Source organism: Dufourea novaeangliae, unplaced genomic scaffold, assembly GCF_001272555.1.
Source record: "Dufourea novaeangliae isolate 0120121106 unplaced genomic scaffold, ASM127255v1 scaffold130, whole genome shotgun sequence".
In the NCBI taxonomy this organism is placed as follows: Eukaryota; Metazoa; Arthropoda; class Insecta; order Hymenoptera; family Halictidae; genus Dufourea; species Dufourea novaeangliae.
Window position 1 is genome coordinate 141,377 of NW_015374004.1, and position 17,670 is coordinate 159,046.

The following is a 17,670-nucleotide window of genomic DNA, read 5'->3' on the forward strand; positions in this document are numbered from 1 at the left end:
TAATACTCAGAATTTATGCTTTATCGGTAACGTCGGGTATTGACACCAAAATGGTAACAGGGTTACGTAGCCCTATGAACGTGGGACAGAAAAAAGCATTGGATGATAGGTCTATTCTATACCTAGTCGGTGGTATTATGTATGTACATAAGATCAATGGCCTTATTTCTAATCATGTGAGAGTTCTGTTATCGCTGGTCTAAAATGATTATTATTATTTATTTATGCAACCATCTGTACAAAAAATCTTATTGAATATAAAATCTAAATCTCCCATTATAATTAAATTTAAATAAAAGTATTTGTAAAAACATTTTAACTTAATAATAGTTCATTTAATATGAAGTATAAAATGTCCCTATTTCTGCTCACCGAAAATGGAAATGTCAAAACCAAACTTCGATGAACAATATTAAAGATTCCGTAAGTTTTTTTTTAGTAAAACCGCAGCGTCCACGTGTAATTCGCGATCGTAACGGAACCGCTTATATGGTATTACAATGAATGTTCTTAATTATTATAATACATATGTTATTATAAATATATACATATAATGTACAATAATAAAGCTTTTCTAGATTACTGAAATGAGTACAATCGCGCCTCAAATTGCATTTCAATATAAATTCACATGTAGCTTAAATAACATGTCATTGCCAGTTTGGTACTCAAATACTGATTCAATGTTATGTATTTGTGAAATTCGACATGTACGAAAATGGCAAACTGTTAATTTGTTATACATATATTGTAATTGATTGTGCAATAATTAAAACATTGTGCATGACTTCCATCGAAATGTAGTGTACTATAATTAGTATAATGTTATAAATAAACAGTTAATATACATATAATCGAAAGATAGGTAAACGACAAAACACTGAAGCTCTCAAATTGGATTACCTTAGAATATTTAATTTTATGTTCATAATTGTTATAGACAGTTTTATTTACAGTCGACTTTACAATGCATAAATACGTAATAATATTTAAATGATTGATTTATTTTTATATCAAATAAGTGTAGTCTATATAAACATTACATTTCCATTATTACATTATAAGTATAAGTTATACAGAATACCAACAGAATATTGTCTAAATGCATGTTTAAATACAATTAAATGTATCCTTTTTCATAACAACATTGTGAAACGCTTTATTGTTTCCAGCAATAGAAATTTACAATAGTATAAATAATAACTATATTTCTTTTATAGGAAATAAAGATACCTGAAATAAAGTAGAATATGTACATACTTATCTATTTATTATGTAACAGTATTCTAAAGTCATACAAGTTATGTGTAAAGAAATGCAAAATACAATACATTATTATAAAAAGATATTATAACTATGTATTATAAATTCATGGTATGTAATAGAATATGTAATCATGTATATTATATTTTGTTTAAAAAAAAATATATGATTAATAGAAGAAATACGGTAATATTATATAAAACAGTGAGTCTAAACAGCATAAACCGATGTTTTGACAAAATCAGTAATAAACTCTTCATAAAACCTTATCGACCGTTCCAATTCAGTTTCCAAGACAACGATCGTACAACCTAAAGTTGTCTGTAACATCATTTTAGAGACTGAAATCGCACGGTTCATCGCGATATAATTTGTTTCAGTTTTCAACATTAGATACGTAAAGACTAATATTTATATTATTACTATAGAAGTTTATAATGTCGCACACTCATACGATTCAACGTAAGGAATCCGTCGACAATCATGAAGAAGAACACAAAAGAAAAATACAAGAGAAACATGTTGAAGTATGTGTTCTATCCCTCAATAACATACTTTTATTAGTGAAGTGTTTAGTTCTAAACAATCTAAACGATCAAATCTGAGAAAGGTATTAAAAATTAGAAAAAATGAATTCTATTCTTGCAATAATTTGCTATTGAATTTGAAATTCTGGTGCAGTATGTTAACAACTTTTGTTTAAATATATAATATATTTAACGAGCTCTTCGTTACACAAATTGATTCGTTTATTATAGATTTCCGTAAAGGCTTCAGAAAGTAATACTCAGTCTTTGCAAAGCAAGTCATCTTCAGAATCTCCCTCCGACTTGAAGGTACCTTATTATATTTGTACAATATTTTTTACAGAATTACTAAATTTAATTATTAATTTTCATTAAATGTTCTTTTTTATCGCAGAAGTATGAAACAATTTCATTTTATATTTCATCGTATAGTAACTGTATATTTAAATTTAATCTATAAACTGTACATTTAAATTTCATTTTATAAACTGTATTCAGTTTGTAAGAAAAGTATTTCGATAGATTTCATTGTATTAAAACGGTACATTATACATATACTGATTAAGCATACAGTAAATTCTTCGATTTCACGGAATTGTCTATGCTGGTTGTCAATTTAACAATGCCTTCATTTGTGGGGTTGTAAAATTTTTGTCATATCATGTTAAACCGATAAGTTAGCAAAACTAATAAACTTTGGCATTATTTTCAAATTATTAATTATTATATCGATAAATGCATTGCTTATAACAATTAACCATTTTTTTATCCCGGATGACCTTAATACTTAACAAATAGTACTAGATTAGACATGCAAGGTTTATTGTGACTCAATCATTACATTTATTAGATATTTATTTTACGTAATATGTATATAAAATTAATTATAGTAACAGTCAGTCTCAGAGGATGACCGTGTTTTATCTGTCACAGCTGCTTATAACCTTCTACAGCGACTCGTTCATTGAAACCAAATATTTACGTTTATAGAAAAAACAAGTTTATACTTATGTTTTTTTATTTTTCTTGTAATACACATGTTATAATTTCTACCTACAGTTTATCGTATTTTTGGTGTAATATGCTCGAATTTCTTGAGCTCCTTGCAATGTATTGTACAATTTTTACCCACTGAACCTTTAGTTATTTTGCATTCAAATAGTTTATTTAATATTGAAAATAGTTTATATAATTTCAGTGAACAATATATCTATTCAAACTCACTAAGTATTATATAAAAGTGTGTCATTAGTTATGTAACTAGTTCGCCTATTCTATGTTCGTCAAAACGGGAGTTTTTTCAAACAGAAATCGACGGCTCGTGTAGACATCTTGTCTTTCACTGAACCTGAAACTTCTCCAAATCCCCACAACAAAAATTCTGCAAATAATTCAAACGAAAATCACAACCATGACGCAGTGAACAATTCAGGAAACTTCACTACTGTCGTAGAGGTATATTTTATATTTTTCTGGTACATAACATTTTTTTTTACTGTAGAACCGTAAAATATTTTAAAGCTACATTATGTTCCAATGACTATACATGCATATAACATGTTCGTATATCCGCAAATGGATCACTAGTAGAATTTTATATGGAAACGTATTAGTATGTATTATCTAAGAAAAATTTAAACAACTAGATTATAGTTTTAATTTTTAAGATATTGCACGATTTTTATTGTAATATGTAAATGAAAAAGTTAATTAATTGAACCTTGTAGCAAAAATCGATATGGGTCATTCCACGCCAAGTCGGACACTTTTTGGAGCGCCATTTCCGATTTTGTTCAAATTTGGATATGTTGTAGTCTTTAGCGAAATATGTATAAACGTATCCCGAAGGATTTTTGAACATTTTTTTAATTGTTGATTTTACAGCTGGTTGAAATGTAGGGTTAATGTTTTTTCAATAAATCGTAACTATTCAACTAACAAACTGATCAAAATAAGCTTTACGGGTGCTTACAGTAGAGACATAAGAGTACCAAATAAAAAGTATTTCAGTTAAAAGAAATATTTTTTAACCATTAATTTTGCAATTGTTTCAAATAAATGCCCTGTTTTTATACCGAGGAACTATATACCAATTTGAAAAAAATGAGGATATGGGCCTATTTGCCCCCTTTATGGACATATCGACAAGAATATGGACACTTTAAAATTCGCCATATGAAAATGAATTTAAGTGTACGCTGCATCGAATTGCATCGGCTCGACGCACCGTTACTTTCAATCAATTTTAAAGTCTGCACATTTTTTTAAATTTGTCCATAAAGAGGACAAGTAGAAGTAGATCCTTAATTTTTTTTCGAATTTTTCAATTGGGTCCTCCTATTATAAAATTGCATTTGTTTAAAAAAATGACACAGTAAATGGTTAAAAAATATTTTCTTCTAACTGAAATACTTTCGATTAGGTACTGTTATGTCTCCACTGCAAGCACCCACAATACTCATTTTGTTAAGTTCAATAGTTATGATTTATTGAAAAAAGGTTGACCCTGAATTTCGAACAGCTGTAAAATCAACCATTTTTGAAATTTTCAAAAATCCTTCGAAATTTGTTTACATATCACTAAAAATTACAACATATCCAAATTTGAACAAAATCCGAAATGGTGCTGAAAAAAGTGTCCGACTTCGCGTGGAATGATCCATATACAATCGATAAAAGAAAAGTATTTAAACACGCAGTTTTCTTACAGTAAGTATATTGCACAAAACGTACTTAGTCAAAGTATATTAAAGGATACTTTCATACAAATAAATTATTAACTTTTGAATGTTTGCTGTGTTAATGCTGGGTGCAAAACTTACAAGTTATTATTTCTTTAACTGGACATCTAAAATACTGTCTGGCGTTAACAAAATAGTATTATTTTATAATCTTGTAAATTGTTTAAATATGATTGTAAACGTACTCTCTTGTTAGGATATTAGGAAACGAAGAATAGAAGCAGCTTTGGCAAAGAAGAAGCAAGAACGAATTAATCGGGCTTTACTTCTTTCCGAGGTATTACAATAAAATAAGGCATGAATTAATAAAATTTCATAGTGTGTATTATTAAGTAAAAAATACCAGAAACACGTAAAATTATTTCTACTTTTATACTGATAATATATTTAACTATAATAATAAACATAGATTTTACAATTTCAACAATGTGTTAGACTTGTTTTTTTAAATCGCGAGCAAATTTGGATAAAGAATGTATTTTCACATACTTCAAATCACTGTAAAAGTTCGGATAAAAAATATATATATTTATATACGTATATATTCACAAAATTTTATCTTAAAAATTACTAATAGTTGATTTTTAATAATGTGCCACCTGTTAGACGAGTTAGTGTTTGAATACAAATCTGTAAACTGAAAAAATTTGTAATTCTCTTTAAATTGATTTTTTTCAAATATTGGACGTGCTGGGAAAAACGGTTTGCAGATTCGTGTTCAATTCATAAAGATCTATTAGAAACGCTTATTAACAATTATGAGGTAGGAAAGCAGTTAAGTCTGTTGAACTGTGTACTGTAATTATTTTCCACCTCTGAATTAATTTTACAAATGTCCGTCGCTTAAAATGAAATCTAATTGGTTTAATATATTTTCAAATGTCGTTTTCAATTTCTTCTCCATTTATATACTATAAGTCGTTAAAAAAATATTGTAATATAGAAATAAGGAACCATAACTCCTCACTAATCTCAGGAAAATATGTAGATGATGGGGTGCAAAGGTTCTAATACATAACCACATATGAATTTTTCCTAGAACTTATCGAAACACAAAAAAACTTTTTTTGGTAAAAATTATGGAATCTTTCAAAATGGTTCAAATTTATTATAATTGCAATTATATTTTTTTATTGATTCTTGGGTGACAGTGTCTGGGTCAATTTTACCATAAGTTTGAAGAAAATATCTGTTTCAATTATATTAAAGGAAGAGTTAGTCCGTAAGATCTGCAGACATCATCTATGCAGTCTTTAGAAACGTTCACATTGCAGCATTAATATAATAAAAGAACTTAATATTGTAACAAAATTTTATCTACATTAAATTCATCGTTTCACACAGATTAAAATAGTGTAAAATTGTTTTAACAGTGTTACCGAGAATTGGATGCTTCATTAAAATTCCAAGAAACTGTTAAAAATATGGATAAGAAGGAAGAAATGATGTACGTGAAGTTGATAGAAGAGGACGTTGCAAAGTACGAAGAGGAGCAGAAAGAAGAAACGGAGAAACACATTGAGAAACAGAGGAAATATGCGAATGAACTAAAGGAACAGTAAGTTTTTGTACACTTGAAGTGGACCTTTTGTAATATTTGTCTTGTCGACGATCGTAGAATGGAGGAAAATGACAGGACAACGAAACAAAAGGAGTATGAGGAATTCGAAGCTGCAAAGCAGTATCAAATGAATATCAATAAATATTTGCAAGACCTAAAGGAACACGAGGAACAAGAAGTCAGAATCTCGTATACCAGTTAATTATATTAACTTCAATTTAATTTAAAGACAGTTCCGCGATATCTGTACAACATTATTTTATAAATATGTTTGCAGTTACTAAGGAAGAAACAAAGGATGAAGCAGTTCTTTAACGACGCGATCGAAAATAAAAGGAGGTACGATCTTAAGTTTAAACAAGAGGAGGAATTTGAAGATCGAGCGATTGAAGCTTATCAAAGCGCTAAAGCGCGAATTAAAAAAATGCATAAAGAAGTTCAGTTGAACAAACGTCAAGACATTGCACGGCAAGCTGATGTTATAGGTAATAAACGGTTATTTATAATTATATGTGTATAGTATTATTTAACGTAACAAAAGTATTGGTGTCACAGTAAAATTGTACAGACTTCTATCGATTATCGTCTAGCTTGTTCTACACGATTGTCCAGGCGTCATCCCCACCACTGAGAGGGAGGCAGTGGATCTTCTAAAGCACATACATACTTTGTTGCCTGCTTTGGACAAAAAACATGAAGGTCTAAAGCATTTCTCCCTATGAGATTATTGTCCCGGACCCGAGTTCGGGACAATAATTTTGTTCAAAACGTAAAAATGTTTACAATTGTCAATAACCGTTTCTAGTAGATCTTTATGAGCTAAATATGAATCTGCCAACCGTTTCTTCCCAGCATGTCTCGTTTTTGAAAAAATGAAATTTGAAAAAAATTGCAAATTTTCAATTTTGAAGCTGTGTTGTGCTCTTACAGTAATAGTTATTCAGTTTCTTTTTGCAGGAATTAATTCTCTGGACTCTTGCGAACAAAATGATATAAATTGTTATTAGATTATAGACATCTAAATATGTTTAAATAATGTTCAAAGTGAAAAGCACACCGAAAATGCACTATTTTTTAAACACACACCAAAAACTAAAAGTCTAGGAGACAATCTAATCATAGCACGCGATAGCAACGCAGAATTTTCACATTAATGTAGTTTGTATCTGTATTTAATGTTAGAAACGTATTATTTCGATAGCGCGGAAATATCAGGAATTTGTGCGGACTAAAGAAGACTTGGAAGAAAAGATACTAAAGAAAGCTGTAGAAGAACAGGAGGCAGAGTATCAAGAAAAGGAAAAGGTGCAAAAAGAACGGGAGGCTCGGATGAGGATGGAGTTGCAAGATCTTCAAAAAAAAACGACAGCAGTGAAACTGAAGGAACTTGAAGAGGTGAAGGATTTGAAGGCCTGGGAAATGATGCAAAGATTTGAAAGAGCGAAGTATAACATGGAAGTTGAACTGAAAGAGAAAGATCAACAAAGGCGTATGAGAATAGAATACGGGAATGTGTTGAAGAAACATATCGTAAGTGATGTCCTTAAATATTCAGTATATTCTATAACCCACTTTTCGTTTATTTCTGTGTATAATTATTTCCTTATCCCTACCCAGATAGCACATGACATCTTGAAGACGGCTTAAAGGCGCCTTAAACCTAAAATAGACGTAAAATTGGCGTTTTAAAGACGTCATGTAATATCTGGGTATTATGCGATCAATGTGTGAATGAGGATCTTGCAAAGAGAATTAAAATATGTACCTACTGTATTTTGTATGCTGACTTGGTTTGACATGTCTACTCAGGACCGTTCCTGGCGAAGGTGCAGAACGTGCCCCTACACCAGGGCGGCCAGAGATCGTTTATTATATGTAAAACTTGGACTAATAAGCATAATAATCAAAATTATTCCGATGCTTATGAACATTTTAGACCGACAGAATTTAATGAAATTAATTGCATATGTAATCTTTGTAAGAGTACTCGTATACTAGAAGGAACTATCTTTACCCAGATAGCACATTAAGTCGTCTTTAAGGCGTCACTAGGCGTCATGTGCTATCTGGGTATGGACAGTCTAAAATAGCATATGACATTTAGCTATATTTAATGGATTAAATTCCTGTAGGTAATTAATAGTCGCTATTTATCAATCATAACATCATTGTTACGAACATTATGCGTTAGTTTCGTACTTATATGTGGAATAAAATATTCATTTGAAATAAAACCATTCATTTTTTCAGGATATTTGTTTCATTTTACGAAAATAAAAATTAAAGAATATCTTTTATTTTCATAAAATGAAACAAAGATCCTTAAAAAATGAATGGTTTTATTTAAAATGAATATTTTATTATTATTATTATATGTATAAAAGTAAACATTGCATATCAAATACTTAATTGAATAATATTAAATTAGGCGGCCAACAGGCCAGGAACGGTCCTGTGTGTACCTATAGATTTGAAAAGAATTGTATGTTTCGTGTATTTTTAGAACGAAAAAGAGGCTGAACGAAAACAGAACAAGCTTCTGGAAGAAAAAGCTGCAGACGTAACAGGAATTATTGAGAAAGAAAATCAGAAAATTCTTGATTATGCGGAGGAAGTCATCAATGAATCTAGGGACGTGAGACCACTCTATCCAATTCTCAAAGCTGTGGAGGTATAAGTAACGCATACAATGAATCACGAAAGGATTCAAACGATAGAGTTCTGCAGATGTTATACACAGCTGATATGAAAATTTGTTTACAATTTCTGAGCATATGTACTTCCATTATTTTTAAAATTTTTATATACCATTTCACTCAATTGTATGTTCTCTTCGTATGGTTTCATCATTATGATTTAATAATTTCAATATTTGTACGATTCTTACAGTATAGGTACATAGAGAGAATCTTTCATCGTTCGATTCCTTCCATTTATTTTAATTTTTGACACTCTTAATTTATATGAAATGGTGAACAACAAAGTATTTTTCAAAAATCACAATTATATTGTTCTAATAATATTTTGTTTACGTAATTCAGACAGTAATATATTTATTTGCAGAAATGTAAAAAGGAGATGGGTTTGGTCCCACTGAGGAAGAGAGAAGAAACAGTAACAGTCATAGAATCTAAAAAAAAGCAGAGACGTCCCCACACTTGTACGAAGTTTGTACCTGAACATGAAATTTGCTATTTAAAATAATACAAAATATCAAAATATAGAAGTGTTGAACATTTACATTGTATGCATGCAATGACTATTTCTCCAATCATTACTTATCTGTTAACAGAAAATTGATAGAACTGAAGCATGGCTATAAATAAAACAATATACATACACATTTAAACGACATATGTATACATGCGATTTAAAAGCTAAATTATTTGAAATTAGACCATTATTAACGGATATAAGAATTATATTTAAAACAAACTCCTGAATGTAAGTAAAACTTATGAACTAAATACGTAAAAGGTTGCTTTGCAATTTTCACCCTATAGTTTACGTTATTCATCATCACTGTTTTATAACTACTAAATACTTTTACACACAGTAAATCTAGGCGTGAGTCGTGAGAAACTCAAAACAATAGTTAGAGTATTATTTTTACTCCTAAAAAAGTATTTTTCACTACAAATGTTTTTTCCAGCATTATTTACGGTTTTTTTTCATTTATGAGTCGAAACTTTTGACAGTGAAAATGCCCTGAATTCAATTTTACAGCGTGAAATGTTTTCAAAATTAAAAACATTAATCAGCAGTGCAGGTAAACAAATATAACTTCAATAATGTCAGAAAAGATATGTATATAACATGTAAACAATAATTTTTAATATTATTTATTATAAATATTGTTATACGACTGTCTCAAAAAAGAGTTAAACGTGACATCATTGTACAACTTGATCTTAGATCATATCCCAGATAGCACATGACGCCTTGAAAACGCCTATTTTACGGCTATTATAGGTCTAAGGCGCCTTTATGCCGTCTTCAGGATGTCATATGCTATCTGGGATCCCAAATAGCACAAAAACGTCATATATACGTCCGGAGAACGTACTAGAACGTACATTCCGGATGTTCGGTACATTCGTATGATGTCTCGAAAGGATCCACATTCCCCCCTACGTCCTCGTTAAGATCTTTAAATGTCCTAGGATGGTTTTATTTACAAAGTGGAACGTCGTGAGAACGTCCTGTGTCAACATTCTCAGAACGTTTTCCGAATCTGTAAAAGTAACATTTCCTGTACGTTTTGGGAACGTTCAAAGAGTTTTAAAAAACACTATGGTAATGTCTCAAAAGACGTTAAGAAGCATTTTCCAAATGTTTAAAATTACGATTAGATTTCATTCTGTGCAAAATGATTGGAGTAAGTTTAGGTTGGTTTGTATTCGGGGCTGGTCGCGGTGCGTGTCCATATCAGCGGAGACGATATCGCCTTATTCAAGGTTTTCCCCCGTAAAAAAAGAGTTAGTTTGTGTATAATAAATAAAAGATTAAGTTTCCTGTGATTTCCGCCCTTAGTAGAAATTAGATCAACTTAGTTCCTGTTAATAAATAAAAGGTGAAATTTCCTTATAAAATAAAGTTCAAATTTCATTATAATGAAAAATATAGGACTGGAGGTTACGACCTGTGTGTACATTGTGTCTATTTCTATTTTCAAAGCAAAATACTGATTCTGTGTTGATTAGAGACAGTTTATGAAAAAAAATGTTGAGGCATAGAACTTAAATGGCATCAAGGGGTTCCACATCTTATAAGGTACGTGCTTTTTGTGGTTCGAGGCTTTTCAGAGATTTCAAGGTCACCTTGATTTTTTTTAACGGAATGACCTACTTTTTGTACCATAGATCGATAGAGTATCAAATTTTAAGTAAAAATGTGTTGACCTAATTACGTCCTAAACTTAAACCTAAACCTAATAGTTAACGAAATATTTACAAAATAGCCTGAGACACCCTGTATACAGGGTGTTAATTTTAACTGGAGCACCTAAATTGTTTCCGCTACTATTGAAAGTAAGAAAAAATGGCTAAATAGGATGTACATGATTTTAAGGCGTGCCTGTGATGATGATAAAATGTTTTTTACTTCTTATTACGTTTATTTACTTCTGCATTTTTCAAACTGAAGCTGACTTCTTCGCCTTCAAGGTCAGTTCGAGGTGATGGTGTGTAGGTCATTGAATTAATTCTGACGCCGACTACCACATCGCGTAATAAAAAATACATGTTAATATGCAAAAAAAATACGATGATCCTGAAGAAAACCGTTAAAATGACCTTCACAGGATTTTTTTTTATCACCATCAAATGCACGCCATAAAACCATGTACACCGACGAGCAAACTCGACTTCCGCTGGGTAAAAAAGTGACGTAGAAGAAAATTCTCGTACCACTTAGTAAATTAATCGAAGTACTGAAATAAATGATAAATCGAATGTTAATTTGGCATAAATTTCAAAAACTTTCGAAACAAAGTGGTAGTAGCCCGTTTCCCTATGCCACTATTTTCCCTAGCAGAAACGGAGTTTGCACGTCAGTGTATATCCTATTTAATCATTTTTTCTTACTTTCAATAGTGGCGGAAATAATTTAGGTGGTCGAGTTAAAATTAACACCCTGTATATGTATGTACATATACGTGTAGCGTGTAGCGACAACTAGAAGTTTGTTTCGCTTGCCCAGCTGATTATGACATTGCCATGTTTTCACAAGCCACCGAGATACATATCCTGCTGACAGCACAATTTTCTTAAATTACAATTTATTTCTTTAAAACGGTGTTGTGAAAACGATTGAAACATGTCAGATATTTTCATCTATCCGTATACTAGATGCACACAAAAAATAAAAACATTGGTACCATTTCTTCAACATTTCTTCAAATATTTTATCCGTCACGATCGTCTCTTTCCGTAAGAGTACGTGTAAAATCAGTGAACATTAAATTCAACAAACGATTAGTGGATTCGTGTAGAAATTTTTGCAGCAGATCAGAAAGACTAAATGAACAATCTCACAAATTTTTATTGACTTCGTACCATTTTAAAGATAGGTCCGATGCATCCTTAAGTCTTTCTAATATCTAATGCAGAAGGTAAGGACTTTCCATTGAAAAGAGTGATAGAGACCTAGAGTAACTGTGACGAATGTTTTCGAAAGAATATGGTGTTAGCGAACGTGTTAAATTTAAGAAGTATATTTACATGTACTTATTAAATTTCCCTTGTCAGCAAAAATAAAATTGAATGATATATTCGTCCTTTTCAAGTTAATGTTATCTCAATGATAAGTACATCGTGACAGATCGACTTTCTATATAAGATAAAACTATAGTTAAATTTTCTGGCTTAAATATATTATCTAAAAAATTTCCACAAAGTGCACACAGTTTTTTGAACGATAGATTAAGAAAACTTCTCATTCCTTGTATCGATACTATGTCGTCACAGTGTGAAGTAAACGCCACCATACGCCACAGATTATGACACCGAGCAGTTAGGTTAACTATTTTTACAATGAATTCACATTACCGTTTGTGTATACGCATTTTTTAATTTTAATGTTTAATGTTTCGCGAAAATTATTTGTTCCGTATTTCATGCGCAGACGTTAGACCGACATAAAAAAATATCAAAACCGGACCGTTTCGAAATCCACATGTCTGCAGAAAATAAGCGGAAATGAGTGAGTCGGAGAAACCGAAAAAAAAACAGCCACTGCCGCCGTTATTCACCTTCCTAAATGCAGGACTTTCCGGGTACTTAACTCAACGGCAAATATTTCATTAAGTACCTTGCTCTGCCGTAAATGCATCGTGCGTCAAGTGAATTTTTATGTTTGTCGCATTAGCTAAAACTACTTGTATTCACAACGATAAATGTATTAACTATTATACAAAAATAAGGAATTCTGTTTCAATTTACACACATAGTTATTTATAGGTGTATCAGTTCACAAAGTATCGAAATTTAAAATATCGTAGTACTGATCAGTATCAATATTTTGCGAGATATTATTTTATTCAAATTGTCTCTTGAATTGTTTTCAAGTATTCGATGCGTCACATTAAACTGGACAAACTTCTGAGATATTTGCTCGTGATTAGTGCGTTTATAAGTGTATAATAATTCATTTAGCCACAAATATTGCTAAAATAATAGCTTATCTAGTAAAGGAATTCAAAATAACCAAAAATACCACTAGTCTTTCAATTTACATCTTGAAGTATCTCAAATTCACATTCTCTCAAATCTCCTGGAAAATTGCAACTTATTATATAGATTTTAACGTCATATAGGTTGTATCCCGAACTTATTGTATTAATGTGTTGCATACATATGTTGATAAAACTGTCAGTTTTGTAATATAACACAGTGAACTCTAAGTATATTGCCACTCAACATATTGCCACGCGAGGCACGCCCCCTTCATACGTACTTTCGAGCACACAAATTCGCTCTCCCACTACGTTGCGTACGCCGGCGCACCAGCACGATTCAGCTTGTGCGCAGGCGCTGAGGCCGAGGCTATGACAATAGAACTTAGCATGGAAGGGGCTCTAAAGTCATTGCCATTTTAATCCCCTACAGCCCCAACTATGGCAATATATTTACAGCTCATTGTATTTATACTTTAGTTTAAGAGTTTTGGACGGCCAAGGAAATTGAAAAGTAGTCCTATCTAGCGTCTACTGGATATCTAGAAGACACACATGCATACAAAGAATATTTCATAACTAACACTATGTACTATGAAGTGGATACAACTCAGATAACACATGACGTCTTGAAGACGTCCATTTTACGGCTATTTTAGGTCTAAGGCAACTGTAAGCCATTTCCAAGACGTCATTAGGGATCATGTGCTATCTGGGAATAATCAATTCACTATTCTTAAGCCGAAATCGAGACGTATTCTTCTTATTTCATGTTAGAAGAAATACCGAAGCACAAGAGAAGCGAATAAAACGGAAACCCAGATAGCACATGACGCCTAATGACGCCTTGAAGACGGCTTAAAGGCGCCTTAGACCTAAAATAGCCGTAAAATAGGCGTCTTCAAGACGTCATGTGCTATCTGGGAATTGATTTTTCTTTAATCGCTGCTACCGACGACCCAGGCCGGTTAATACTCGAAAACTTGAGTAGAATAAAACGCATAATACTATAAATAATAGAATTAAGTACAAAACTTTCATCTATAATATCGATTTCTATCACAATTCTTCAGTATGGCTGCAACCTGCGTGGTTCATCCTATGGATGTAATAAAAAATCGAATTCAACTGCAGCAAGAAAAAACGTCGTTCGGAGCCGTAATCAGATCTGTGTATAAAAACGAAGGGTTTTTGAAATTCTATTCTGGACTTAGTGCTGGCCTTGTACGACAGGCAACGTATACCACCGTAAGACTTGGTATTTACAATCAACTGCAGGAGTACTGGAAGTGAGTTAAGAATGAAATACTATTATCGTCTCAGTTTCTATATCTGCTGGATTAGAAAATAATGCTATTTATCTGATCGTTATGAAATGCATTTTAAATATTACAATAATATTAGCGTAAGGTCAGCATATATTGTGCGGATTAGACTATGGATGTTCGTGCAAATTTACAATTGAAAGGCTCAGTGGAAAAGAGGCACATGCCACATCTATGTAGATTTTTTATTTTTTGCACCATCAACAAGCCATTAACAATCTAGCGTCCATTCCATGCAGGGATCCTAACCGCTGCCTAGATCAGTGACCCAGATAACACATAACGTCTTGAAGACGGCTTAAAGGCGCCTCAGGCTTTAAATAGCCGTAAAATAGGCGTCTTCGAGGTGTCATGTGCTATCTGGGGATTAGTGGAACTGGAGTCTCCCGGGAGAGGGGATTTCGGTATCAAGGCCATGAGCCGGGCGATTGATATGACCAGCCTACATAAAGACCAAGACAAGACTACCTACACAAGAATATATTTAATATTACACAACAATCTATTTGTCATAATTAATTATTACCAGACAGAGGCATCCCGAAAAACCGAATTTCGGGATATTGGCACTCATGGCAGGTACGGCAGGGGCCGCGGGAGCCTTTGTTGGTACACCGGCAGAAGTTGCCCTTGTAAGAATGACAGCTGACGGCAGATTACCAAAAGGTTTTTCATACTGTACCTTTATTAATCATACGGCATCACTGTTAGAATAAAATTATGTTAAATCCCAAAGAGCACATGACGCCTTGAGGACGGCTTAAAGGCGCCTTAAGACCTAAAATAGACGTAGAATGAGCGTCTTTAAGGCGTCATGTCCTATCTGGGTGCATACTTATTTTAATTGATCAAATTTTTGTATTTTTACTTTATCTTCTTATTTGAATGTTTCATCTATTTTAACATCGTATATACTTCGTTCTATATAGACCAAAGAAGAAACTACAAAAACGTATTTCATGCGTTCACGTCGATATCTAAAGAAGGAGGAATTACTGCTCTTTGGAGGGGAAGCGTGGCGACAATGGGACGAGCGATCGTTGTTAATGTATCTCAACTAGCAACTTATAGCCAAGCCAAGTTCTTAATGGCCACAAAATGTATTATGCTACCTAAACAATTGTTTATCTTTTACACTTGATTTACACATATTCTCTGTACTTGAAACCTTCTCACGTTTCACAGAGAAACTTTGAGTAAAACTATGTCTATGGTAACGTTAGTTTTTCACATTTCTCAATATTTCAGGCATTATTGATAAGTTACGAATACATTCATATTACATTGTTATAAAAGATTTTTATGTGTTCTGTATATATTTAAAATACCATAAACAAATCTTTTTGTACGTATTTAAAGAATAATGACGTAACATACAAAATAATTAATTCTGTAATTAATTAAAATTGTAAAATATTTATTGTGCAGTCAACTTGAAGGAAGGTCTACTACTGCATTTTTGTGCATCCATGTTGTCAGGATTCCTCACAACCTTCAATAGTATGCCATTTGATATAACCAAAACAAGGTAAAATTATATTGCTAACTTTACAACTTTTATTATAATGTGATATAATTAAAGTTATTTATTTCTAACTTAACTGAATATTTATTAAATCGTAATAAACTGATTCTTCAAACATAACAGTTATGAAGAGACTGCAGATTTTATGCATTTATAGCCTGTAGTGCTCTGTGAAATACAATATAAGACAAAACTTTCAATTTTATTCTGAACTCAATAAAATACTTAAGAGGAAAAATAAATTTCTACGATTGCTCTTGTCTTATAAATTACTTTAGAAACTTTTATTTTGCATAAAAATCCGCAGGCTAGTTATGAAGCTGTTTTCAAAATAAAAATTAATTCTTCTAACAGTGTTGATTTTGTGTAATGTACGCTTCAGGTTTTAGTATAATTATTTCTTTACGCGAGTTTTAATTCAGTACTATTAATAAATCTCTCTGAACAAATTTTGTAAATATTGTCGTTGAAATTTCAGAATACAAAACTTGAAAAGTGCAGGAAAAACACCTAGTATGATTGTAATGATGGCGTCTATAATGAAAACGGAAGGTGTGGTAGCGTTGTGGAAAGGATTTTGGCCTACTTACTGCAGAATAGGGCCACATACAGTTTTAACGTTTATAATTAACGAACAAATCGTAAAGCTTTATAGGCTGTGGGCAGATCAATAGTTAAGTACCTGAAGAAAAATAATTTTAATGTGCTCGTATTTGTGTACACATGCGATGTGTTTAATTGAAATTTGTTATAGAAATGAACAATTAAGTGCTATATCGTCAGAAAGTGCGTTGATACTGAAATGTGATCGTAAAAGGTGCAGTGAGAAATTTAAGCAACAGCTATACGACTGTGGAAAAAAGTGCAAATTTCTGGCAATAAATATAGCCAAAACGTTGGTATGTACTTGTAATCATTTTATTTCAATTTTCTGCAAAAACATGTTCAAATAATTTAGAAAAATTCTCTTTATTTATTCATTTGTAACTCGTACAGAATCTATTAGTACTTCATGCATGAGGAAAACTCTCAACAGTGTATTTTCTTTCCATGTGTTGTTATGCTTTACGTTTGTATAGTTTTTTTTTATTAGTATTATTTTTATTATATAGTTCTGTTCAACGTTGAGTAGATTGTTAGCCAGTTTATTAGGGTGGTCTTGGAATCTGTTATTGTTGAAAATAAAATCAATCGTTATTGAATCAGTTTTTGTGTTCCTTTATTTCATTATTTACATGATTTCCATTTGCTTATAGATAACGTGTAATATATCTGTGAGTCTCATACAGTGTCATAATAATAAAAAAAATAGCACACTAGACAAAGTGTTTCGAAGAGAGAAAAGTATATCTAGAAAGGTATAACAAGACGATCTGAAGGAAAAATGGAACCATCGATTTTCATAATCTACGTAAGGAGATAATAACTTGAAAAATATGTTAATCTTTTTAGAGATGACATGATAGTCCAATTATCAAGCATGGACGGGGCAATCGCTTCCTTGAACTTTACACAACAGAAGGTTACTTATAAAACATCTGTAATAATAAATAA

The 17,670-nt window shown here is 31.7% G+C and overlaps 1 protein-coding gene across 1 annotated transcript; it reads left to right on the top strand.

Moving 5' to 3' along the window:
- The first annotated feature begins 12,790 nt into the window (after positions 1 to 12,790).
- LOC107188147 (mitochondrial 2-oxoglutarate/malate carrier protein-like) lies at positions 12,791 to 16,790 on the top strand. The gene is made up of 6 exons (XM_015576397.1): positions 12,791 to 12,867; positions 14,340 to 14,555; positions 15,121 to 15,257; positions 15,521 to 15,691; positions 16,020 to 16,119; positions 16,595 to 16,790. The coding sequence occupies exons 1-6, from the start codon at positions 12,791 to 12,793 to the stop codon at positions 16,788 to 16,790; spliced, it is 897 nt and encodes a 298-aa protein (XP_015431883.1).
- The last annotated feature ends 880 nt before the right edge of the window (positions 16,791 to 17,670 follow it).